Source organism: Bufo bufo, chromosome 1 (assembly GCF_905171765.1).
Source record: "Bufo bufo chromosome 1, aBufBuf1.1, whole genome shotgun sequence".
Lineage (NCBI taxonomy): Eukaryota > Metazoa > Chordata > Amphibia > Anura > Bufonidae > Bufo > Bufo bufo.
In genome coordinates, this window is record NC_053389.1 from 696,407,450 (window position 1) to 696,426,701 (window position 19,252).

Consider the following 19,252-nt stretch of genomic DNA (forward strand, 5'->3'; position numbering starts at 1 on the left):
ACACCTGTCCACAGAATCAATCAATCAAGCAGACTCCAAACTCTCCAACATGGGAAAGACCAAAGAGCTGTCCAAGGATGTCAGAGACAAAATTGTAGACCTGCACAAGGCTGGAATGGGCTACAAAACCATTAGCAAGAAGCTGGGAGAGAAGGTGACAACTGTTGGTGCGATTGTTCGAAAATGGAAGGAGCACAAAATGACCATCAATCGACCTCGCTCTGGGGCTCCACGCAAGATCTCACCTCGTGGGGTGTCAATGGTTCTGAGAAAGGTGAAAAAGCATCCTAGAACTACACGGGAGGAGTTAGTTAATGACCTCAAATTAGCAGGGACCACAGTCACCAAGAAAACCATTGGAAACACATTACACCGCAATGGATTAAAATCCTGCAGGGCTCGCAAGGTCCCCCTGCTCAGGAAGGCACATGTGCAGGCCCGTCTGAAGTTTGCCAATGAACACCTGAATGATTCAGAGAGTGACTGGGAGAAGGTGCTGTGGTCTGATGAGACCAAAATAGAGCTCTTTGGCATTAACTCAACTCGCTGTGTTTGGAGGAAGAAAAATGCTGCCTATGACCCCCAAAACACCGTCCCCACCGTCAAGCATGGGGGTGGAAACATTTTGCTTTGGGGGTGTTTTTCTGCTAAGGGCACAGGACAACTTATTCGCATAAACGGGAAAATGGACGGAGCCATGTATCGTGAAATCCTGAGCGACAACCTCCTTCCCTCTGCCAGGAAACTGAAAATGGGTCGTGGATGGGTGTTCCAGCACGACAATGACCCAAAACATACAGCAAAGGCAACAAAGGAGTGGCTCAAGAAGAAGCACATTAAGGTCATGGAGTGGCCTAGTCAGTCTCCGGACCTTAATCCAATCGAAAACCTATGGAGGGAGCTCAAGCTCAGAGTTGCACAGAGACAGCCTCGAAACCTTAGGGATTTAGAGATGATCTGCAAAGAGGAGTGGACCAACATTCCTCCTAAAATGTGCGCAAACTTGGTCATCAATTACAAGAAACGTTTGACCTCTGTGCTTGCAAACAAGGGTTTTTCCACCAAGTATTAAGTCTTTTTTTGTTAGAGGGTTCAAATACTTATTTCACTCAATGAAATGCAAATCAGTTGCTATCTTTTATTTAAAGTTATTTTTTCGATTTTCCTTTTGATGTGCTATCTGCCACTGTTACAATAAACCTACCATTGAAATGATACTGTTCTGAGACTTTTCATTTCTTTGTCATTGGACAAACTTACAAAATCAGTGAGGGGTCAAATAATTATTTCCCCCACTGTATGTTGGTATGGTGGGAGAATTGTTCCAAAACATCCCTCTGACTTTGCCACTGTGTATCCATACAGTGGTATCCATTGCCCATAGTCTCCAATGTTAAAACACATACTGGGTATGTGTTAAGGCTGGCCGCAGGCTAGCCTGGATTTGTGGGAGGGGCCGGTACCTGTCTTAAGCAGTTTGGCTCTCCCAGGCAGCCTGGATTTGTGGGAGGGGCCGGTACCTGTCTTAAGCAGTCTGGCTCTCCCAGGCAGCACGTCGGCATTCGGACGTCTGCTACTTCTGGGTGTGACGTCATCAGCAAGCGTCCTGCACGAGTCGGATCTCAGAGAAGCCGGGTGTACCTTTCCCTTCAGTCTGCAAGCTGTTCAGGTCGTTTTCCAAGATAACTGGTTTGTTTGGGGAGCGTGGCAACGTGGAGGAGGGTGTGTAGAGAGGGGGAAGTGTGCCGGAGGATCGCTTCTCCTCACTGCGTTCAGGCACATGCAATTCAAGTTTTGGCACCAATGGGCAGCATTGTCACATAGTTGGAGCTCATTGCCTGTCTCAGCATAACCTGTATCTAAGTTCATACAGGGGCTGCGAGTCATCTGGGCTCAGCAGGTTAAACTCTGGCAGCTGGGTCCTGGTGACATTACTGAGTTGATTACTTACAAGGTTGCTGCTGAGTGGATTGTTAAATAAAGAAAAAAAAAAAAAAAAAAAAAAAGAATTTTTGGGGATAAAAAAAAACAAAAAAAAAAAACCTTTATCCACCAAGCTTCATCCATACACCTCTAGCATAGGTACATCCGCCAATACAGCTACACGCTCGCACGACATACACACCCCGTTTCATCTCGTAGACTAGTGTCATACGTCATACGGTCTGTTTTCCACAAATCCTATACTTACATACATCACCTACCACGTCTGTAGGTTCTTTAGCCCGCAGTATTCGTTTTTAATTAATCTGCCACGTCACAGATTCACACAAACTCGGGCTCGCTTCATACGTCAGTGGAAACGACTATCATACTCCCTGTCAGCCTCGAAGGCTTTTCGTTCAATCGTTTCACGCTGCTGGGAGGGGAAGGGGAGGGGCTTAGATTCCGTCATCTTGTTTTTTCAGCTTACGGGCAGCAGGTCGTAGGGTTAACAGGTTTTTTTTTTTTTTTTTCTCTTTTTCTTTCTTCGTTTTTTTTTTTTTTGTTGTTGTTTTGTGGTGTTTGTTGTGGTGTTTGCAGTGGTCTACGCCATCTGCAACTTCAGCCAGTGCAGGCTCCTGCATGTCTGTGCCACATGTTTTAGGGCACATCCGGTCACGGTCTGCACATTGAAGCCGGCGTGACTGAGCCGGGTGAATGTGGAGGCACTAGACCAGCTGCTGCGGCTTCATCAGGTTCAGCCGTTCCGTACATTCCTGGTGGAAGGGTTTTCACGGGGGTTTCACACTGGGCTCATCACCTTGCCCCAGCAGACTCATGAATGCCCCAACTTGCAGTCGGCTTCTAAACATGCTGGTCTGGTGGATTCACTCTTGGCAGTTGAGCTGGACAAGGGTTTCATCATTGGTCCTTTCCAGTCCCCTCCTTTCTGCACTTGGAGGGTGAGCCCGGTGGGGGTGGTGCAGGGAAAATATTCCAATAAATTTCGTTTGATTTATGATTTGTCTGCTCCACATTCTTCCCACGTTCCTAGTCTCAACTCGTTGATTCCGTCCGAGGAATTTCCTTGAAGTATACTTCCGTAGACCAGGCTATCCAGGTCATTCTTCAGACAGGCATGGGGGCTTGGCTGTCCAAAACAGATGTCTCTGATGCGTTCAAACTGCTGCCCATTAGCCCATCTCTCTGGCAGTGGCATGGCATCAAATGGAGAGATGCGTACTATTTCGCCACCAAGTTGACGTTTGGTTCCTAGAGCAGCCCCAGTCTGTTTGACAGGTTAGCGCAGGCACTGGAATGGATTTTGTTGGAACAGGGTTGCCAGAATGTCATTCACTACCTGGATGATTTTCTGTTGATCGACGAACCCTCACAGGCACCTGTTGACTTGCAGGTTCTCTTGCAGGTCTTCAAGGAGTTAAACATTCCAGTGGCCGAACACAAAACAGAAGGGCCTGCGCAGGTTGTCACGTTCTTGGGGATCTCTCTGGATTCACGTGCCATGTCAGCCAGTCTGCCACAAGACAAACTCGACAGAATCAAATCAGGTGTCCGTTCCTTGCTCATGTTTCAGGTTTGCACCAAGAGAGAATTGCAGTCTCTGTTGGGCATGCCATGAGGATCATTCCTCAGGGTAGATCATTAATTTCAAGATTGCTAGTCTTAATACAACAGACCAGTGATTTGGACGCATCAGTGCATCTTAATGCGAACGCCCGAGCAGATCTGTTCATGTAGGACAGATTTCTCAGTGGGTGGAACGGCATTTCCATGTTTATTCCGAGGGCCACTTCTGATTCTCCACACGTATTTTCAGACGCGGCTGCCTCGGTAGGTTTCGCGGCCATATTTGGCTCACATTGGTTCGCCGGCTCATGGCCCACACACGTGCTACAGTTGCCAGGGTTTTCTCAGATGTCGGCATTGTTCGAGATCTATCCTATCGTAGCAGCTGCTATAGTCTGGGGGCATAGGTGGTCGGTTCACACGGTGGTTTTCCACACTGACAACATGGCGACCGCAGAGATCATTAACAAGGGCAGATCTAAATTGTTACTCATCATGTCTTTCATGCGTAGATTGACCTGGATAGCTCTGGAACAGGGGTTTCATTTTCATGCCCTGTTTTTGGTCGGGGTCAGCAACGTTGCAGCTGATGCTTTATCTCGTTTTGATTTTTCTCGCTTTTTCTTACAGAACCCAGAAGCAGACTCAGTGGGCACCCCGGTACCGGACTGGCGGCTGCTGGTCTTGGATTAGACTCTCTGATGGTGGTCGCCAGTTCACTCATTACCAAGTCTTTGTCGGCCAGTACGTTGCGGTCGTACCGCCGAGCGTGGGTGGTTTTTTTCGAACTTTAAGTTGGCATATCCTAGAGGTGACACAGGTCAGGTCAAGTATATGGTGGCTTTCGTGTCTTATTGTCATTCGGTATTGGCTTTATCCCACAACACCATTAGGCTATATTTGGCTGGGGTGCAGCATTTTTTTGGCACTTCAAGAGCCAGACAGACCCTCTATATTTTCAGCTCACCCGATCAAGGCCATCCTCAGTCATTCAAAAGAGCCAGGTCACGGTCAAGTCGGTCCGTCGACCTATTAGGGGGACACGTTTCGTAGCCTGTCGGAAGTTCTCACATTGTCACCATTCTGAGTCCTTCCCAGCCTGGTGATCAAGGCGGCGATGTACTTGGCGTTTTACGGGTTTTTAAGACCAGGTGAAGTGACACAGGCCAGACAAGGGGCGGTGGCTCTCCGCAAGGGAGATTTAGTCAGGATGGGCAGTAACTCATTCGCAGTTGCCTCACAACAAAACAAGGCAGGTAGGTCCCGGCCATGTAGTTAAGCTCTTCCAGACCACAAACGCATGGTGTCCAGTGACAGTCTTGGACAACCTCTTGCTGGCCCTTAGTCTTCACAGCCCCACCGACCCATTACTTCCATTCCCTGTTGGTCCACTGACGTCCAGCCAGTTCATCAAACATATTCGCATCCTGTTGACCAGTGTAGGATTGAATCCGGCTCAATTCTCGGGGCATTCTTTCCGCATCGGTGCGGCATCCGCAGCGTCCAAGCATGGAGTCCCTGTGCATATCATTAAACACTTGGGGCGCTGGCGCTCGGGGTGCTTTGTACGGTATATCCCGGAGGCACAAGCGGAGCTGGTCCAAGCATTCAGTACATTGGCAGAGTAGCACCTCAGGCCAATCCTTCCCTCACTGGTGGGTTTTGCCCCCTTTTTCAGGCATACCGACCTAGTGAGGCCAAGGCACACCTCAGGCCAATTAGGTAGGGGGGTGGTGGTTGGGCATCTTCCACTCGTTTAGGTCCTGACCACAATGTATGTTTTTTTGTGGGATGCCTCTGTACACAACAGCACAGACACTGCACTATTACATACAGCTTAAAAAAAAAAAAAAAAAGAGGTAAAACAGCATATATCAGCCTGACAAAGGCCAAAAGAATACTTGTTGCCTCTGGTCCTTGAATGAGGGCTTTCAGATAGGTTTGATGTATGCAGAGGAAATAAGCAGTCAATATCAATTTTGCCCTGAAAAATCATCTGTTTACCATGATCCTTATAGGTCAGACACACAGCGATCATCTGATCAGTTAGCACTGCTATACAAACAGCACTCTACTGTTTATAACTATTCTCTAAACGTCATCATAGGGCAGACAGAGGTGTCTCGTGCTGCAGCTCAGACATACTACGTGATAAGCAGAAAGAGGGTTGATACTAGGGGGTGACCCTGCAGTGATTGACGAAGGGCTCGTTTGTTCAGCAGCACTTCTACCCGTGAAAGAACACGGATGCACACAAGATTGGCATCCGCGTCCGTGGCCGTAGGTTACTTTCATACAGACGGATCCGAAGATCCGTCTGCATAAAAGCTTTTTCAGAGATGAGTTTTCACTTCATGAAAACTCATATCCGACAGTATATTCTAACACAGAGGCGTTCCCATAGTGATAGGGACGCTTCTAGTTAGAATATACTACGAACTGTGTACATGACTGCCCCCTGCTGCCTGGCAGCCCTCGATCTCTTACAGGGGGCTGTGATCCGCACAATTAATCCCTCAGGTGCTGCACCTGATGGGGTTAATAGTGCATATCATAGCCCCCTATAAGAGATCAGGGGCTGCCAGGCAGTAGGGGGCAGACCCCCCTCCCTCCCCAGTTTGAATATCATTGGTGGCCAGTGTGCGGCCTCCGTCGGCCCCCCTCTCTCCCTTTATTGTAATATCATTGGTGGCCAGCGTGCGGCCCCCCCTCTATTGTAATATCATTGGTGGCCAGTGTGCGGGCCCCCCTCTATTGTACTAATATCATTGGTGGCCAGTGTGCGGCCTCCCCTCTCTCCCCCCCCGATCATTGGTGGCAGCGGAGAGTTCCGATCGGAGTCCCAGTTTAATCGCTGGGGCTCCGATCGGTAACCATGGCAACCAGGATGCTACTGCAGGCCTGGTTGCCATGGTTTCTTAGCGATATTACAATAGTAGAAGCATCATACTTACCTGCTGCGCTGTCTGTGACCAGCCGGGAGCTCCTCCTACTGGTAAGTGACAGATCATTAAGCAATGCGCCGCACAGACCTGTCACTTACCAGTAGGAGGAGCTCCCGGCCGGTCACAGATGCTTCTAATATTGTAATATTGCTAAGTAACCATGGCAACCAGGCCTGCAGTAGCGTCCTGGTTGCCATGGTTACCGATCGGAGTCCCAGCGTTTAAACTGGGACTCCGATCGGAACTCTCCGCTGCCACCAATGATCGGGCAAGGGGGGGCGGGAGAGGGGAGGCCGCACACTGGCCACCAATGATAGTACAATAAAGGGAGGGAGGGGGGCGACGGAGGCCGCACACTGGCCACCAATGATATTCAAACTGGGGAGGGAGGGGGGTCTGCCCCCTGCTGCCTGGCAGACCCTGATCTCTTACAGGGGGCTATGATACGCACAATTAACCCCTTCAGGTGCGGCACCTGAAGGGTTAATTGTGCTGATCACAGCCCCCTGTAAAAGATCAGGTGCTGCCAGGCAGCAGGGGGCAGTCATGTACACAGTTCGTAGTATATTCTAACTAGAAGCGTCCCCATCACTATGGGAACGCCTCTGTGTTAGAATATACTGTCGGATCTGAGTTTCACGATGTAACTCAAATCCGATGGTATATTCTAACATAGAGGCGTTCCCATGGTGATGGGGACGCTTCAAGTTAAAATATACCATCGGATTGGAGAAAACTCCGATCCTATGGTATATTAACTCCTGACTTTACATTGAAAGTCAATAGGGGACGGATCCGTTTGCAATTGCACCATATTGTGTCAACGTCAAACGGATCCGTCCACATTGACTTGCATTGTAAGTCAGGACGGATCCGTTTGGCTCCGCACGGCCAGGCGGACACCAAAACGACTTTTTTTCATGTCCGTGGATTCTCCAAAAATCAAGGAGGATCCACGGACGAAAAAACGGTCACGCATCACGGAAAAACGGAACCCGTTTTTGCGGACCGCAAAAAAAAAACCGGTCATGTGCATGAGGCCTAACAGTGTCTGTGCAATATGGATCACACACAGAGCAAAAAAAAAAGATGGACGTGTGAAAAGAAGCCTATCAGAGCAGACAGGTAGTAGTTAAAGAACTATTTTACACCTAAAAGAGAGGCCTGCTGGTAGGTGTAAAAAATAAATAAATAAAAACTTTTTTTTACACTGGGAATCCCAGCCACAGCAAGGCCAGGTAGAATAAAAACAAATGCTCAGCACTGAGCTGGGCAACATGATGAACATGATAATGGTACCTAATTGAATACTTTGTATAAGCTCAGAAAACTCCTTTATCTCAAATGGCTCTAATCCATTTACAAACATCTTATAAGGGGTTGTCGCACGAAAAATTTATTCTACCGTTTTCAAACCAGCACCTGGAGCTGAATACTTTTGTAATTGCATGTAATAAAAAATTTAGCAGAGCCACTGAGTTATTCAATAAAATGTATCTTTATAGAGCAACCTGCTATTAGTTTTTTTTTTTCTTATTTCTTTGACCTGTTCACTTAGATGGCAGCACATGCTCCGTTTCATACTTCAACTGCCTCCTGAGCTGTGATAGTCAAAGAGCTCCAGCTGAAAAGACACGCCCCCTGAACTGGAGAAGGAAAGACACTCCCCTTGAGCTGCCAGCTTGATATAAATCTAGCAGAGCAATGAATGTGCATATCTCTGGATCCATGGGAGGTACAGGGGTGGTTCTTAGTTTGTTATAAAGAGATTGTCATGCACTATATGATGTCCGATTTTCATTTTTTACATTATTCATGGGATAACCCCTTTAATTGGTGTCTTCCCCTCTGGTTATAAAGATGCTATCATTACACCCATCCTCATAAAGCCTTCACTTGACCCATCTTCTTGTCCAGTTACCGCCTCATATCACTTACCCAGATGCCTCAAAGCTACTTGAGCAACATGTCCATTCCGAACTGTCCTCTCAACTCTCCTCCCTCTTTGACCAGCTACAATCTGGCTCCCCCTCACCAAAGTAACCAATGACCTACCAACAGCCAAAACCAAAAAACATTACTCTGTCCTCCTTCTCCTTGACCTATCCTCTGCCTTTGACACGGTCGACCACTCCCTTCTGTTAAACTCTCTCATCTTTTGGCATCCGCCCTCTTGGAATGACCTTGGATTCTGCCCTCTCATTTCGACCAAACATCCAAGGCCTTTCAGCCACCTGCCGCCTCCAACTCAAAAACATCTCCCGCATCCACGCTTTCCTCAGCTTTGAGTCGGCGAAAATGCTTGCACATGCCCTCATCATCTCCCTCCTAGATTACTGCAACATCCTCCTCTGTGGCCTTCCATCTAGCACTCTCGCACCCCTCCAATCTATCCTCAACTCTGTTGCCCGACTAATGCACCTATCACCCGGTTACTCCTCTGCCTCTTCCCTCTTCACTGGCTCCCCATTGCCCAGCGAATTCAGTTCAAAATACTAAATTACATACAAGGCTGTCCACAACCTGTCCCCTCCTTACTTCTCCGAGCCACTTTCCCGATACATCCCCACACACAATCTCTGATCCTCACATCACCTCTTCCCACAATCACCTCCAAGATTTCTCCCGTGCATCCCCCACACTCTGGAACTTGCTACCCCAACATATCAGACTCTCCCCTACAGTGGAATCCTTCAAAAGAAACCTGAAAAAAAAACCACCTCTTCAGACAAGCCTACAACCAGTGACCCTGCTGCCTCTATACCGCCATGACCAGCTTTACCCTCTCCTACTGTGTCCTTCTCCCATACCATATAGATTGTAGGCCCTCAGGGGCAGGGCCCTCTCTCATTCTGTACCCGTTTGTAACTCGTCTTGTTCACGCTTAGTGCAATTGTCTGTATTATGTATGTATACCCCCTTTTCATATGTATGCGCTATGGAATGAATGGCACTTTAACAATAAATAATAATAATAATAATAATAATAATAAATAATAACTTAAAGGGAGTCTGTCACCAGCATTTCACTTTTTTAACCCTTCCCACAGCTCCCTAGCATGCTTACAGTTGATAAAAAAGTTACCTCTGGCATCAATCCTGGACTTATAGAACCCTCAAAAACGATCTTTATAAGATATGCAAATGAGGGCTCGCAAGTGCCCAGGGCGGCGTTACTCTCTTAGGTGCCCTGCTTGCTCAGCCTTCTCATTGCGTCCCCCCGCCCCTTCCTACCCTCTGCCCGCCCATCCTTTCCCTCTGACCGCTTTTGTACTAACGTTTTATGCTGCCGATATCCCGCGCCGGCGCACTCATTCCTTTGGCCGGCGCATGCGCACTGCGATGCCCATTCCTTGTACGGCATCACACTAACTATTGCGCATGCGCCGGCTAACGATGCCGATTTTCACGTCGTTAGCCGGCGCATGCGCAATAGTTACTGTGATGCCGTACAAGAAATGGGCATCGCAGTGCGCATGCGCCGGCCAAAGGAATGAGTGCGCCGGCGCGGGATATTGGCAGCATAACAAGTTAGTACAAAGGCGGTCAGAGGGAAAGGATGGGCGGGCAGAGGGTAGGAAGGGGCGGGGGGACGCAATGAGAAAGCTGAGCAAGCAGGGCACCTAAGAGAGTAACGCCGCCCTGGGCACTTGCGAGCCCTCATTTGCATATCTTATAAAGATCGTTTTTGAGGGTTCTATAAGTCCAGGATTGATGCCAGAGGTAACGTTTTTATTAACTGTAAGCATGCTAGGGAGCTGTGGGAAGGGTTAAAAAAGTGAAATGCTGGTGACAGACTCCCTTTAACATTTCACATTTAAAACAATATGCTGTTATGGTTAGACTGCGTCTCTGTATCCCTCTCACAGGATTTCTTCACTGGTCCTTCAGTGGTGCTCATTATCAGAAGTGATCACAACACTCAAAGCTATGTCACTAGCTACTGAGGTATAGGAGTTAGGAATAGTTCTTATATCTTTAGGTGTTCAAATACAACTCTTTAACAAATAGTAGAAAAAGTGCTTACAGTTAAACAGTTCCTATTAAATCCCATTTTATCCCATCACTATAACAGAATACAAGAGAATACATCCTAAATGGGAGACTAAAATAAATTTCAGGATCTTCCTTCCTTTTGTCTCACCTGTGTATTTTGAACAGAAGAGCCAGCACTGTAGCTGTTCCTTTAGCAGCTGGCTGGATACACTGCATCATGAGACACATTTCACATCCACAGTTCAGAGATGGGAATAGTGCCTTGTAATTTTTACTGTATCTGTATGCGTCATGAGGCGGTAACACAAATGTATTAGTACAGATAAACATGTAAGCGTGTGTAATTGTCATTTTAGTTTATTCTGAATAAACATTAGCTGAGCGTTGCTAAGGACAGCCTGTCTTCAGCGTTCTACAGAGCACTGAAGACAACTATGGGAAACATACAGAGGCAGGCTTCTCAGTCTACCTCTTATTCCACTAGCCCACCTATTGGATCTCTACACCCTAAAGATCTCAGCCTGTGTCCCCGCTTATCTGATTTGTTGCCAGCACTGACCACTGGCAGGTCTGCTCCATTATACCCTGCTCTTCTCAGTTAGTGAGAACAGGAAGAGAGGGGAGAATAGGACTGCCAGCAAATAGGGCTGACAGTAGGTATACAGGAACACAGTTCACACCGCAAGATGGGGCCACACCTACTGGACATTTATGGCATATTCTGGGGATCTCCAGCTGGGAATACCCCTTTATTGCAACTGAAACTTCTAATACAAGCTGCAAATTCTATTTCAGTACATGATAATATTTTCAACAATTTAGGTGGGCGTGCCTGCGTGTGTGTGCGCGCGCATATATAATAATAAAAAATCATTCATAGCTTCAAAATGTTATAGGTGTTTGCAGACGCAGGAGACATTGCATTTGTTCTCACATACATATCATACACTGCCTGTCCAAAAAAAAGTCGCCAATTGGATTTAACTTAGCAAATAGGTATGAGCCTTCTATTGGATAATTACTACATGGGCGATTATCTTTCAGCTGGCAACAAGTTATTTAATCCCAACTGGTGCAATGAGTTGCTTCTCATTTCTTAAACAACCATGTTGAAAGACTTCTCGTGGTCGTGGAAAAGATGTTAGTCTGTTTGAGAACGGTCAAATCATTGGCATGCATCAAGCAGAGAAAACATCGAAGGAGATTGCAGAAACTACTAAAATTGGGCTAAGAACTGTTCAGCGCATTATTAAAAACTGGAAGGATAGTGGGAACCCATCAAGGAAAAAATTTCCTGAATAACCATGATTGGCGATCACTCAAACGTTTGGTGAAATCATATCGAAGAAAAACAACAGTAGAACTCAGGGCTATGTTTAATAGTGAAAGTAAGAGCATTTCCACACGCAAAATGCTTAAGAGAACTCAAGGGATTGGGACTGAACAGCTGTGTAGCCGTAAGAAAACCACTAATTAGTGAGGCAAACCAGAAAAAAGGCTTTAATTTGCTAGGGAGCATAAAGATTGGACTCTGGAGCAATGGAAGAAGGTCTTATGGTCTGATGAGTCCAGATTTACCCTGTTCCAGAGTGATGGGCGCATGAGGGTAAGAAGAGAGGCAGATGTAGTGATGCACCCATCATGCCTAGTGCCTACTGTACAAGCCTGTGGGGCAGTGCTATGATCTGGGGTTGCTGCAGTTGGTCAAGTCTAGGTTCAGCAACAGTATATGCTCCAAGAATGAGGGCAGCTGACTACCTGAACATACTGATTGACCAGGTTATTCCATCAATGGATTTTTTCTTCCCTGATGGCACGGGCATATTTCAAGATGACAATGCCAGGATTCATCGGGCTCAAATTGTGAAAGAGTGGTTCAGGGAGCATGAGACATCATTTTCACACATAGATTGGCCACCACAGAGTCCAGACCTTAAAGAGGACCTTTCACTAGAATAGAAAATCTAAACTAAGTATACAGACATGGAGAGCGGCGCCCAGGGATCTCCCTGCACTTACTGTTATACCTGGGCACCGATCCGTTCTCCTGGTATAGCCTCCGGTATCTTCATATGTTCGGCTCCACCCAGTTGAGCCTGCCGGCGTCTCCTTCTCCCATGCTGTAGCGCTGGCCAATCGCAGCACTCAGCTCATAGCCTGAGAGTTTTTTTTTTTCTCTTAGGCTATGAGCTGAGCGCTGCGATTGGCCAGCGCTACAGCATGGGAGAAGGAGACGCCGGCAGGCTCAACTGGGTGGAGCCGAACATGTGAAGATACCGGAGGCTATACCGGGACAACGGAGCGGCGCCCAGGTATAACAGTAAGTGCAGGGAGATCCCTGGGCACCGCTCTCCATGTCTGTATACTTAGTTTAGATTTTCTATTCTAGTGAAAGGTCCTCTTTAACCCCATTGAGAAACTTTTTTTCTTTGGTGGCAAGTTTTTTTTTTGGGCGACAGGCGGTGTAGTAAACAGAGGGAACACATGAGGCACATGATGCGTCTAGAATACATAGAGGCGGTTGCGTCTATTTTGCTCTTAGCGGGAGATCAACCAGCGTTATAAATAAAGGCTCCAGGGTGCTGCGGATTTGCTTGTTTTAAGTGTCCTTGACTGTCTTGTATTGTTGTGATGTGCTGCAGCCTCACAGATGCGAAGTTCAAGGAGACTTGGGGAAATGGGAGCCTGGGCTGTTTAGACAGCTGAACTGGTGTAAACTGACAAATGTGTTTAATAGCGTCTGGTGACAGAAACCACCCACTGGATTTGTGCTCAGTACAAGATACTGGAATCATCTGAAAGATAATGAATTATTTCCCTCTCTAAATGCAGAGGCCGTGTCAGTGCGAGCTTTAAATAACCTTCACAAATGTGCGGAGGCCATAGAAAGCCCACGCAGGGTCTGATTACATCTCCATGACTGAAGAACAAGAAACTGCACCTGCAGGAACTGTCTTCAAAAGGTTCCGCTTGTTTGTAAAGAGGAGCAAGTCATCAAAGGACATAAGTTTCAAAAGGCTACGATATGGACCGTGGGCTACTTTCACACTCGCGTTTTGTGTGGCTCCGTCATGGACGGATCCGTTCAGAACGGATCCGTTTGTATTATCTGTAACATAGCCAAGACGGATCAGTCTTGAACACCACTGAAAGTCAATGGAGGACGGATCCGTTTTCTATTATGCCAGATTGTGTCAGTGAAAACTGATCCGTCCCCATTGACTTACATTGTGTGTCAGGACGGATCCGTTTTCTATTGTGCCAGATTGTGTCAGTGAAAACGACGGAATGGAGACTGATCGGAGGCAAACTGATGCATTCTGAGTGGATCCTTTTCCATTCAGAATACATTAGAATGCAAACTGATCCGTTTTGGACCGCTTGTGGGAGCCCTGAACGGATCTCACAAACGGAAAGCCAAAACGAGAGTGTGAAAGTTACTCTATTAGCTAGAGCAGTGTTCACCAACCTGGAAGCTGTGGTAAAGCTCCAACTCCATACATGTCCTGACCAGAGCTGTGGAGTCGGAGTCGAGGAGTCGGAGGCAATTTTGGGTACCTGGAGTCGGAGTCGGCAAAAAATGAACGGACTCCTACTAGATTTAAATTGGAATAAAAAAATAAAAAAAGCAAGTTTAAATGTCCCAATTCACAAAAAGTTATAATTAATTACCGCATTTTTCGCCCTATAAGACGCACCTAGGTTTTTTAGGAGGAAAATAAGAAAAAATATATTTTTAACCAAAAGGTGTGCTTTTGGTGGATGGCACTGTTATGGGGGCATCTGTGGATGGCACTGTTATGGGGGCATCTGTGGATGGCACTGTTATGGGGGCATCTGTGGATGGCACTGTTATGGGGGCATCTGTGGATGGCACTGTTATGGGGGCATCTGTGGATGGCACTGTTATGGGGGCATCTGTGGATGGCACTGTTATGGGGGCATCTGTGGATGGCACTGTTATGGGGGCATCTGTGGATGGCACTGTTATGGGGGCATCTGTGGATGGCACTGTTATGGGGGCATCTGTGGATGGCACTGTTATGGGGGCATCTGTGGATGGCACTGTTATGGGGGCATCTGTGGATGGCACTGTTATGGGGGCATCTGTGGATGGCACTGTTATGGGGGCATCTGTGGATGGCACTGTTATGGGGGCATCTGTGGATGGCACTGTTATGGGGGCATCTGTGGATGGCACTGTTATGGGGGCATCTGTGGATGGCACTGTTATGGGGGCATCTGTGGATGGCACTGTTATGGGGGGCTCATTGTGGGGGCATCTGTGGATTACACATATACAGCATCTTATCTTATGTGTCATCCACAGATCCCCCCATAACAGTGTCCCTGTGTAGTGAATGGGGGCCAGCATCTGTTTCTGTAATGGCAGCGGGGCCCGATGCCTGCTTCATTCATAAAGTGGGCGGAGCAGGCACGTGACGTAGTGAGCTACGCTACGAGCGTCCACCCGCCCACTGCCAAGAAGTTAGTAGTAAGTATTACAGCGCTAGATTTAAGATGATTGGAATACTTTAACAATACCCACAAGTTAGATATGATTACCGTATACTACAGTGAGCGGGGCCCGGTGTAGTAGAATACAGTGACTGCACCGGGCCCCGCTGCCATTACAGAAACAGATGTCGGCCCCCAGCCCCTCCTCCCTCTCAGCCTATTCACCGGACGGTCGCAGCATTCGCCCCATAAGACGCACGGCTATTTTTCCCCCACTTTTGCGAAAAATACAGTACTTCTCTACTGTAAGAATAAAGGCCAATGCATGCAGTGCGTCACGTTACCGCAAAACGAACACATTAAGTGACCATGAAGAAGCATGCTTTTTATATGCTTCACTATATGGCACGCAACGCACAGTTAAGGAGCGGCAATACTTATACTTTCCATTGTGTTGCGTTCCGCTGTTACAGGGAACGCAACGCCCATGGTTAACCTAGCCTCTCTGATAACTGATTAAATAAATATGTTTTTTGAAGGACTAGAGACACTTGTATAAGTGACGGGAATGGATAGTCAATAGTTCAAGACTGAAGCTGTAAACCATTTGAAAAACTGCTGTCATTCACCTAAGGCTATAAAAACTTGTAAACTCAGATTGTTAGCTTAAACTTTAAACATGACTATGGGATTCTACTAGGGAACTCATGTTTTAAAATAAACGCCCCTTCCCCTTCCTGGATCCTCTCACTGCCCTATCTTCAGCAGAAGACCAGCACACAAAGGAGAAGGCAGCAGCTTCCTAGCCAGTAGTTCTGCATATTAAATACAGAGGAGTCGGAAGTACCAAAAACTGAGGAGTCGGAGCATTTATCTACCGACTCCACAGCCCTGGTCCTGACAGCCCGTGTCTAAGAGTAGTAGTCTTGTTACAGCTGCAGAACCAAGGGTTGGAAACCACTGCGCTAGGACTACTACAAATAACGAGGTTCTGAATGGGCCTCTTCGTCCATGCTTTACATAGACAACCCAACGAGGCCAATAGGTGATGTGTAATACTATTTACTTTGAAGTTCACCCCATCACCATCAAAACATCGGCTGTTAGTTGGACAACCAGGAAAATCATATGAACGGGGCTAAATCTGTGGGATGATCCACGCCATGCAATATTTATTACCAAGGCAGAAACCCAGGGGTGAGCCTTGTTCGGAATTTTTTATTTTCTGGACAGGTTTATTTATCATGTGCTATATTAATGTGAGATCTTATTACTAGGAATGGCTTTTTACAACGATCATTACCTGTTATACTTGGGGATTCTCCCAAAATGTTCCATCCACTGGGTAACCGTAAATGTCGAAAAGCCAATGTGATCTTCTTATCCAGTATGGCTGCATCCCTAGAAGATGATCTGGATTTATTTAAGAAGAACTTTGCAAATAGCAGAGCTTGCTGGTTCCCAACGCTGGATGCCAAAAACTGAGCAGATTCATAGGCTTCGTCTTTGATGAACTCAAAGTCCTCCTGGGCTACTATGAAAGACAGGCCTTTCTTGGAAGCAAACAATAGGACCTTTACTTGCTCACAGCAGTCATGACCTACGAAACACAAAGTTATAAAAAATTATGCTAAACAAACATATAACATAGCATTGCCTGTGCACATTCAGGATGTCCATCGATGAAGACAGGATACACAGAACTCCTCACATACTTGACTAAACCTCAGGATTTCACCTCATGGCTGAAGAACTGTACTGTGTGCAGCAAGCACCCCGATACAGCTTTCTGCGGGTTGATATACTGTATTACTATTTTACCTTGTCGTGTTACAAGGCATGCTAAAAATTCAAGCACAGAATCATAGGGAGCCCCTCACTAATAGGTGGCATTGGTGATATAGCTTACTAAGTAATCTATGGGCGGAATGCTATAGAGCAGGAGGAGCTGAGCAGATTGATAAAGATTTAAGGGAAAAGATTCAGAATAACTTGTCATTTATTCATTTCAATCGGTGATCTTTTTATGTTTAAGTGTCCTACTCAATAAATGACAGTGTGCATATAGAGATAGCTGTCAATCACTGTATAGGACCACCCACCAGACTCCTAAGCAGATAAAAAACGAGTAAGGCCTCATGCACACAACCGTATTTTTGGTCATTGTCCAATCTGCATTTTTTGCGGATCTCATGCAAATATGCAGACAGCACATGGATGTCATCCGTGTGCAGTCTGCATCCATGTCTTTAATAGGTGGCAAAAAACATTAGTAATCATTGCCTGTTTTCTTGGTTCTGATCCATCTGATCAGGTTAGATCACACTGGCCAATTACCCTCATCAATAGCTGGTTACCTACTGATCATAATAACTGGCTTGTGTGTAGGAAGAAGTTCAACAATATAACTATCATTATTGTTAAAGGAGTTTTGTCATCTCAGACTTTCCTGGTATATCATTAGGATATGCCATCAAAGTCAGATAGGTGCAGGACGCCCGTCTCCAGAATGGGCCCTAGCATGTGAAGGACAGCTCACCGCACATGCACGCCGTGCTCCCCATACATTTCTACAGGACTCCTGAAAATAGCAGAGGAGCGCACTTGTCCATTTTCAAAAGTCTCAGAAATTCATGAAGAGGGCACCACGCAAGCGCGGCCACCACTCCATTCACTTCTATGGGACCACCGGAGATAGCTGCGCCTGCATGGCTGTTCTACGCTCACTTCGGGGAACCACACCTATATGACGTTGGTGTCACATCCTAGCAATATGTCATCAACGTCTAAAACGAGACAACTTCATTAATCATTTTCAGCATTACAAAAGGCAGCATGGTGGCTCAGGGGTTAGCCCTGGGTTCGAATCCAACCAAGGACAACATCTGCATGAAGTTTGCATGCTCTCTTCCTCTGGGTACTCCGGTTTCCTCCCGAATGACATTGATAGGGAACTTATATTGTTAGCTCCATGGGGGACAGCAAGTGAAGAGGTTGTCTGTAAAGCGCTGAGGAATAGGTCAGCGTTATATAAATGAGCAAAAAAAATTAAGTACCGTATTTTTCGCTTTATAAGACACTTTTTTTTCCCCAAAAGGGAGTGAAGCGCCACAAGCGCTTGTGGTACTCACCCTCCCCGATCTTCCTTCCTGGGGCCGGCGCTACACTGTCCCGACCGTGTACAGTCAGGACGCAGTGCGCGCACTATGACCTAACGCTGCACGCAATCAGGTGACAGAGCAGCGCGACTTCTGCCGGAGGTGGAGAGAAGCCGCGGCGCAGGACAGGTAAGAGCAGGTTTTTATTTTAATCTGATCAGAGGTCTGATGGGGTCTAACAATATGGGCTGATATAAGGTCTGATGGGGTTCTGACATGGAGGACTGATGTGATGTCCTGATAAGGGGGTCTGATCTGATGTCATGATATTTATGGGGGCCTGATCTGAGGATCTGATATGAGGTCTGATGAAAAATATTTTTTCTTATTTTCCTCCTCTTAAACCTGGTGTGCGTCTCATAGAGTGCGTCTTATAAAGGGAAAAATACAGTAAATTAATGCAATCGTCACTCAAACCAACATCTACAAAAGACATTAGGGGTTTTTGTTCCCCCCCCCCCCGCACTGCTGGAGGATTCATCAGTTTTTTTGATACTGGAGTAAAAACGACTCCGGTCCCCGACTCTTGACTAGAGTAGATTTTACTCCTTTGCCGGAGCCGCTTGGTCTGAACAATGGTTATGAGTTGAGTCCATCTATTGGGTAACTTATTGTCTTTTTATAATATTCCCTATTGTTTGCTACTTTATGTACATGTTAATTAAATATGGAAGTGTGACATTGAAGGGGAGTGAATAAATAATAAGTACATTACTGAGCAATAGGGCCGCGGAGAAGCATGCAGGAACGCTAAATGGCCTTGCCTCCATCCCTTTCATCTGTGCTGTGTTTTATTTCATGTGAATAAAGGATATTGCTTTTAACTGGCGAGTGCCGCACATTTTGTTTCTTGGAACATGGATTGCCAGTCATGTGTTAATGGGCCCTTCTGAGCGCACTACTCTGGACCCAGCAGCAACAGAGAACTTCTAGAAAGAACGTCTCCTGGCAGCGGTGCGGGAACTGGGAGTATTCTCACAGATAGATGACACTATGCAATGTCATTATGTGTAAATAGAACGTAATCTCTAATCCAATTACAAGTGAGCGGCTTCAGCGTCCCTTTGCTTCACACCAGTATATACTGGAAAAGCGCGTCCACACCAGCATTTTATTAGTAAAGTGGATCCTCTAGGCTTACCAATTACCCCACTGTAAAGTCAAGAATCAGCTCCGTCCCATTAC

The 19,252-nt window shown here is 46.6% G+C and overlaps 1 protein-coding gene and 1 long non-coding RNA gene across 6 annotated transcripts in view; one reads left to right on the forward strand and one right to left on the reverse strand.

Annotated features, from left to right (window-relative positions):
• LOC120985959 overlaps positions 1 to 19,252 on the forward strand; it is a 1,109,413-nt gene that overhangs the window by 572,134 nt on the left and 518,027 nt on the right. The gene's annotated exons all lie outside the window — the stretch shown is intronic.
• Positions 1 to 19,252, reverse strand: part of AKAP13 (A-kinase anchoring protein 13) — a 230,781-nt gene that overhangs the window by 134,406 nt on the left and 77,123 nt on the right. For all 5 annotated transcript variants that reach the window (XM_040414184.1, XM_040414183.1, XM_040414185.1 and 2 more), the window contains one exon: positions 16,213 to 16,509. In XM_040414184.1, coding sequence (XP_040270118.1) covers positions 16,213 to 16,509 — 297 coding nt within the window. The remainder of the gene's footprint in view (positions 1 to 16,212; positions 16,510 to 19,252) is intronic.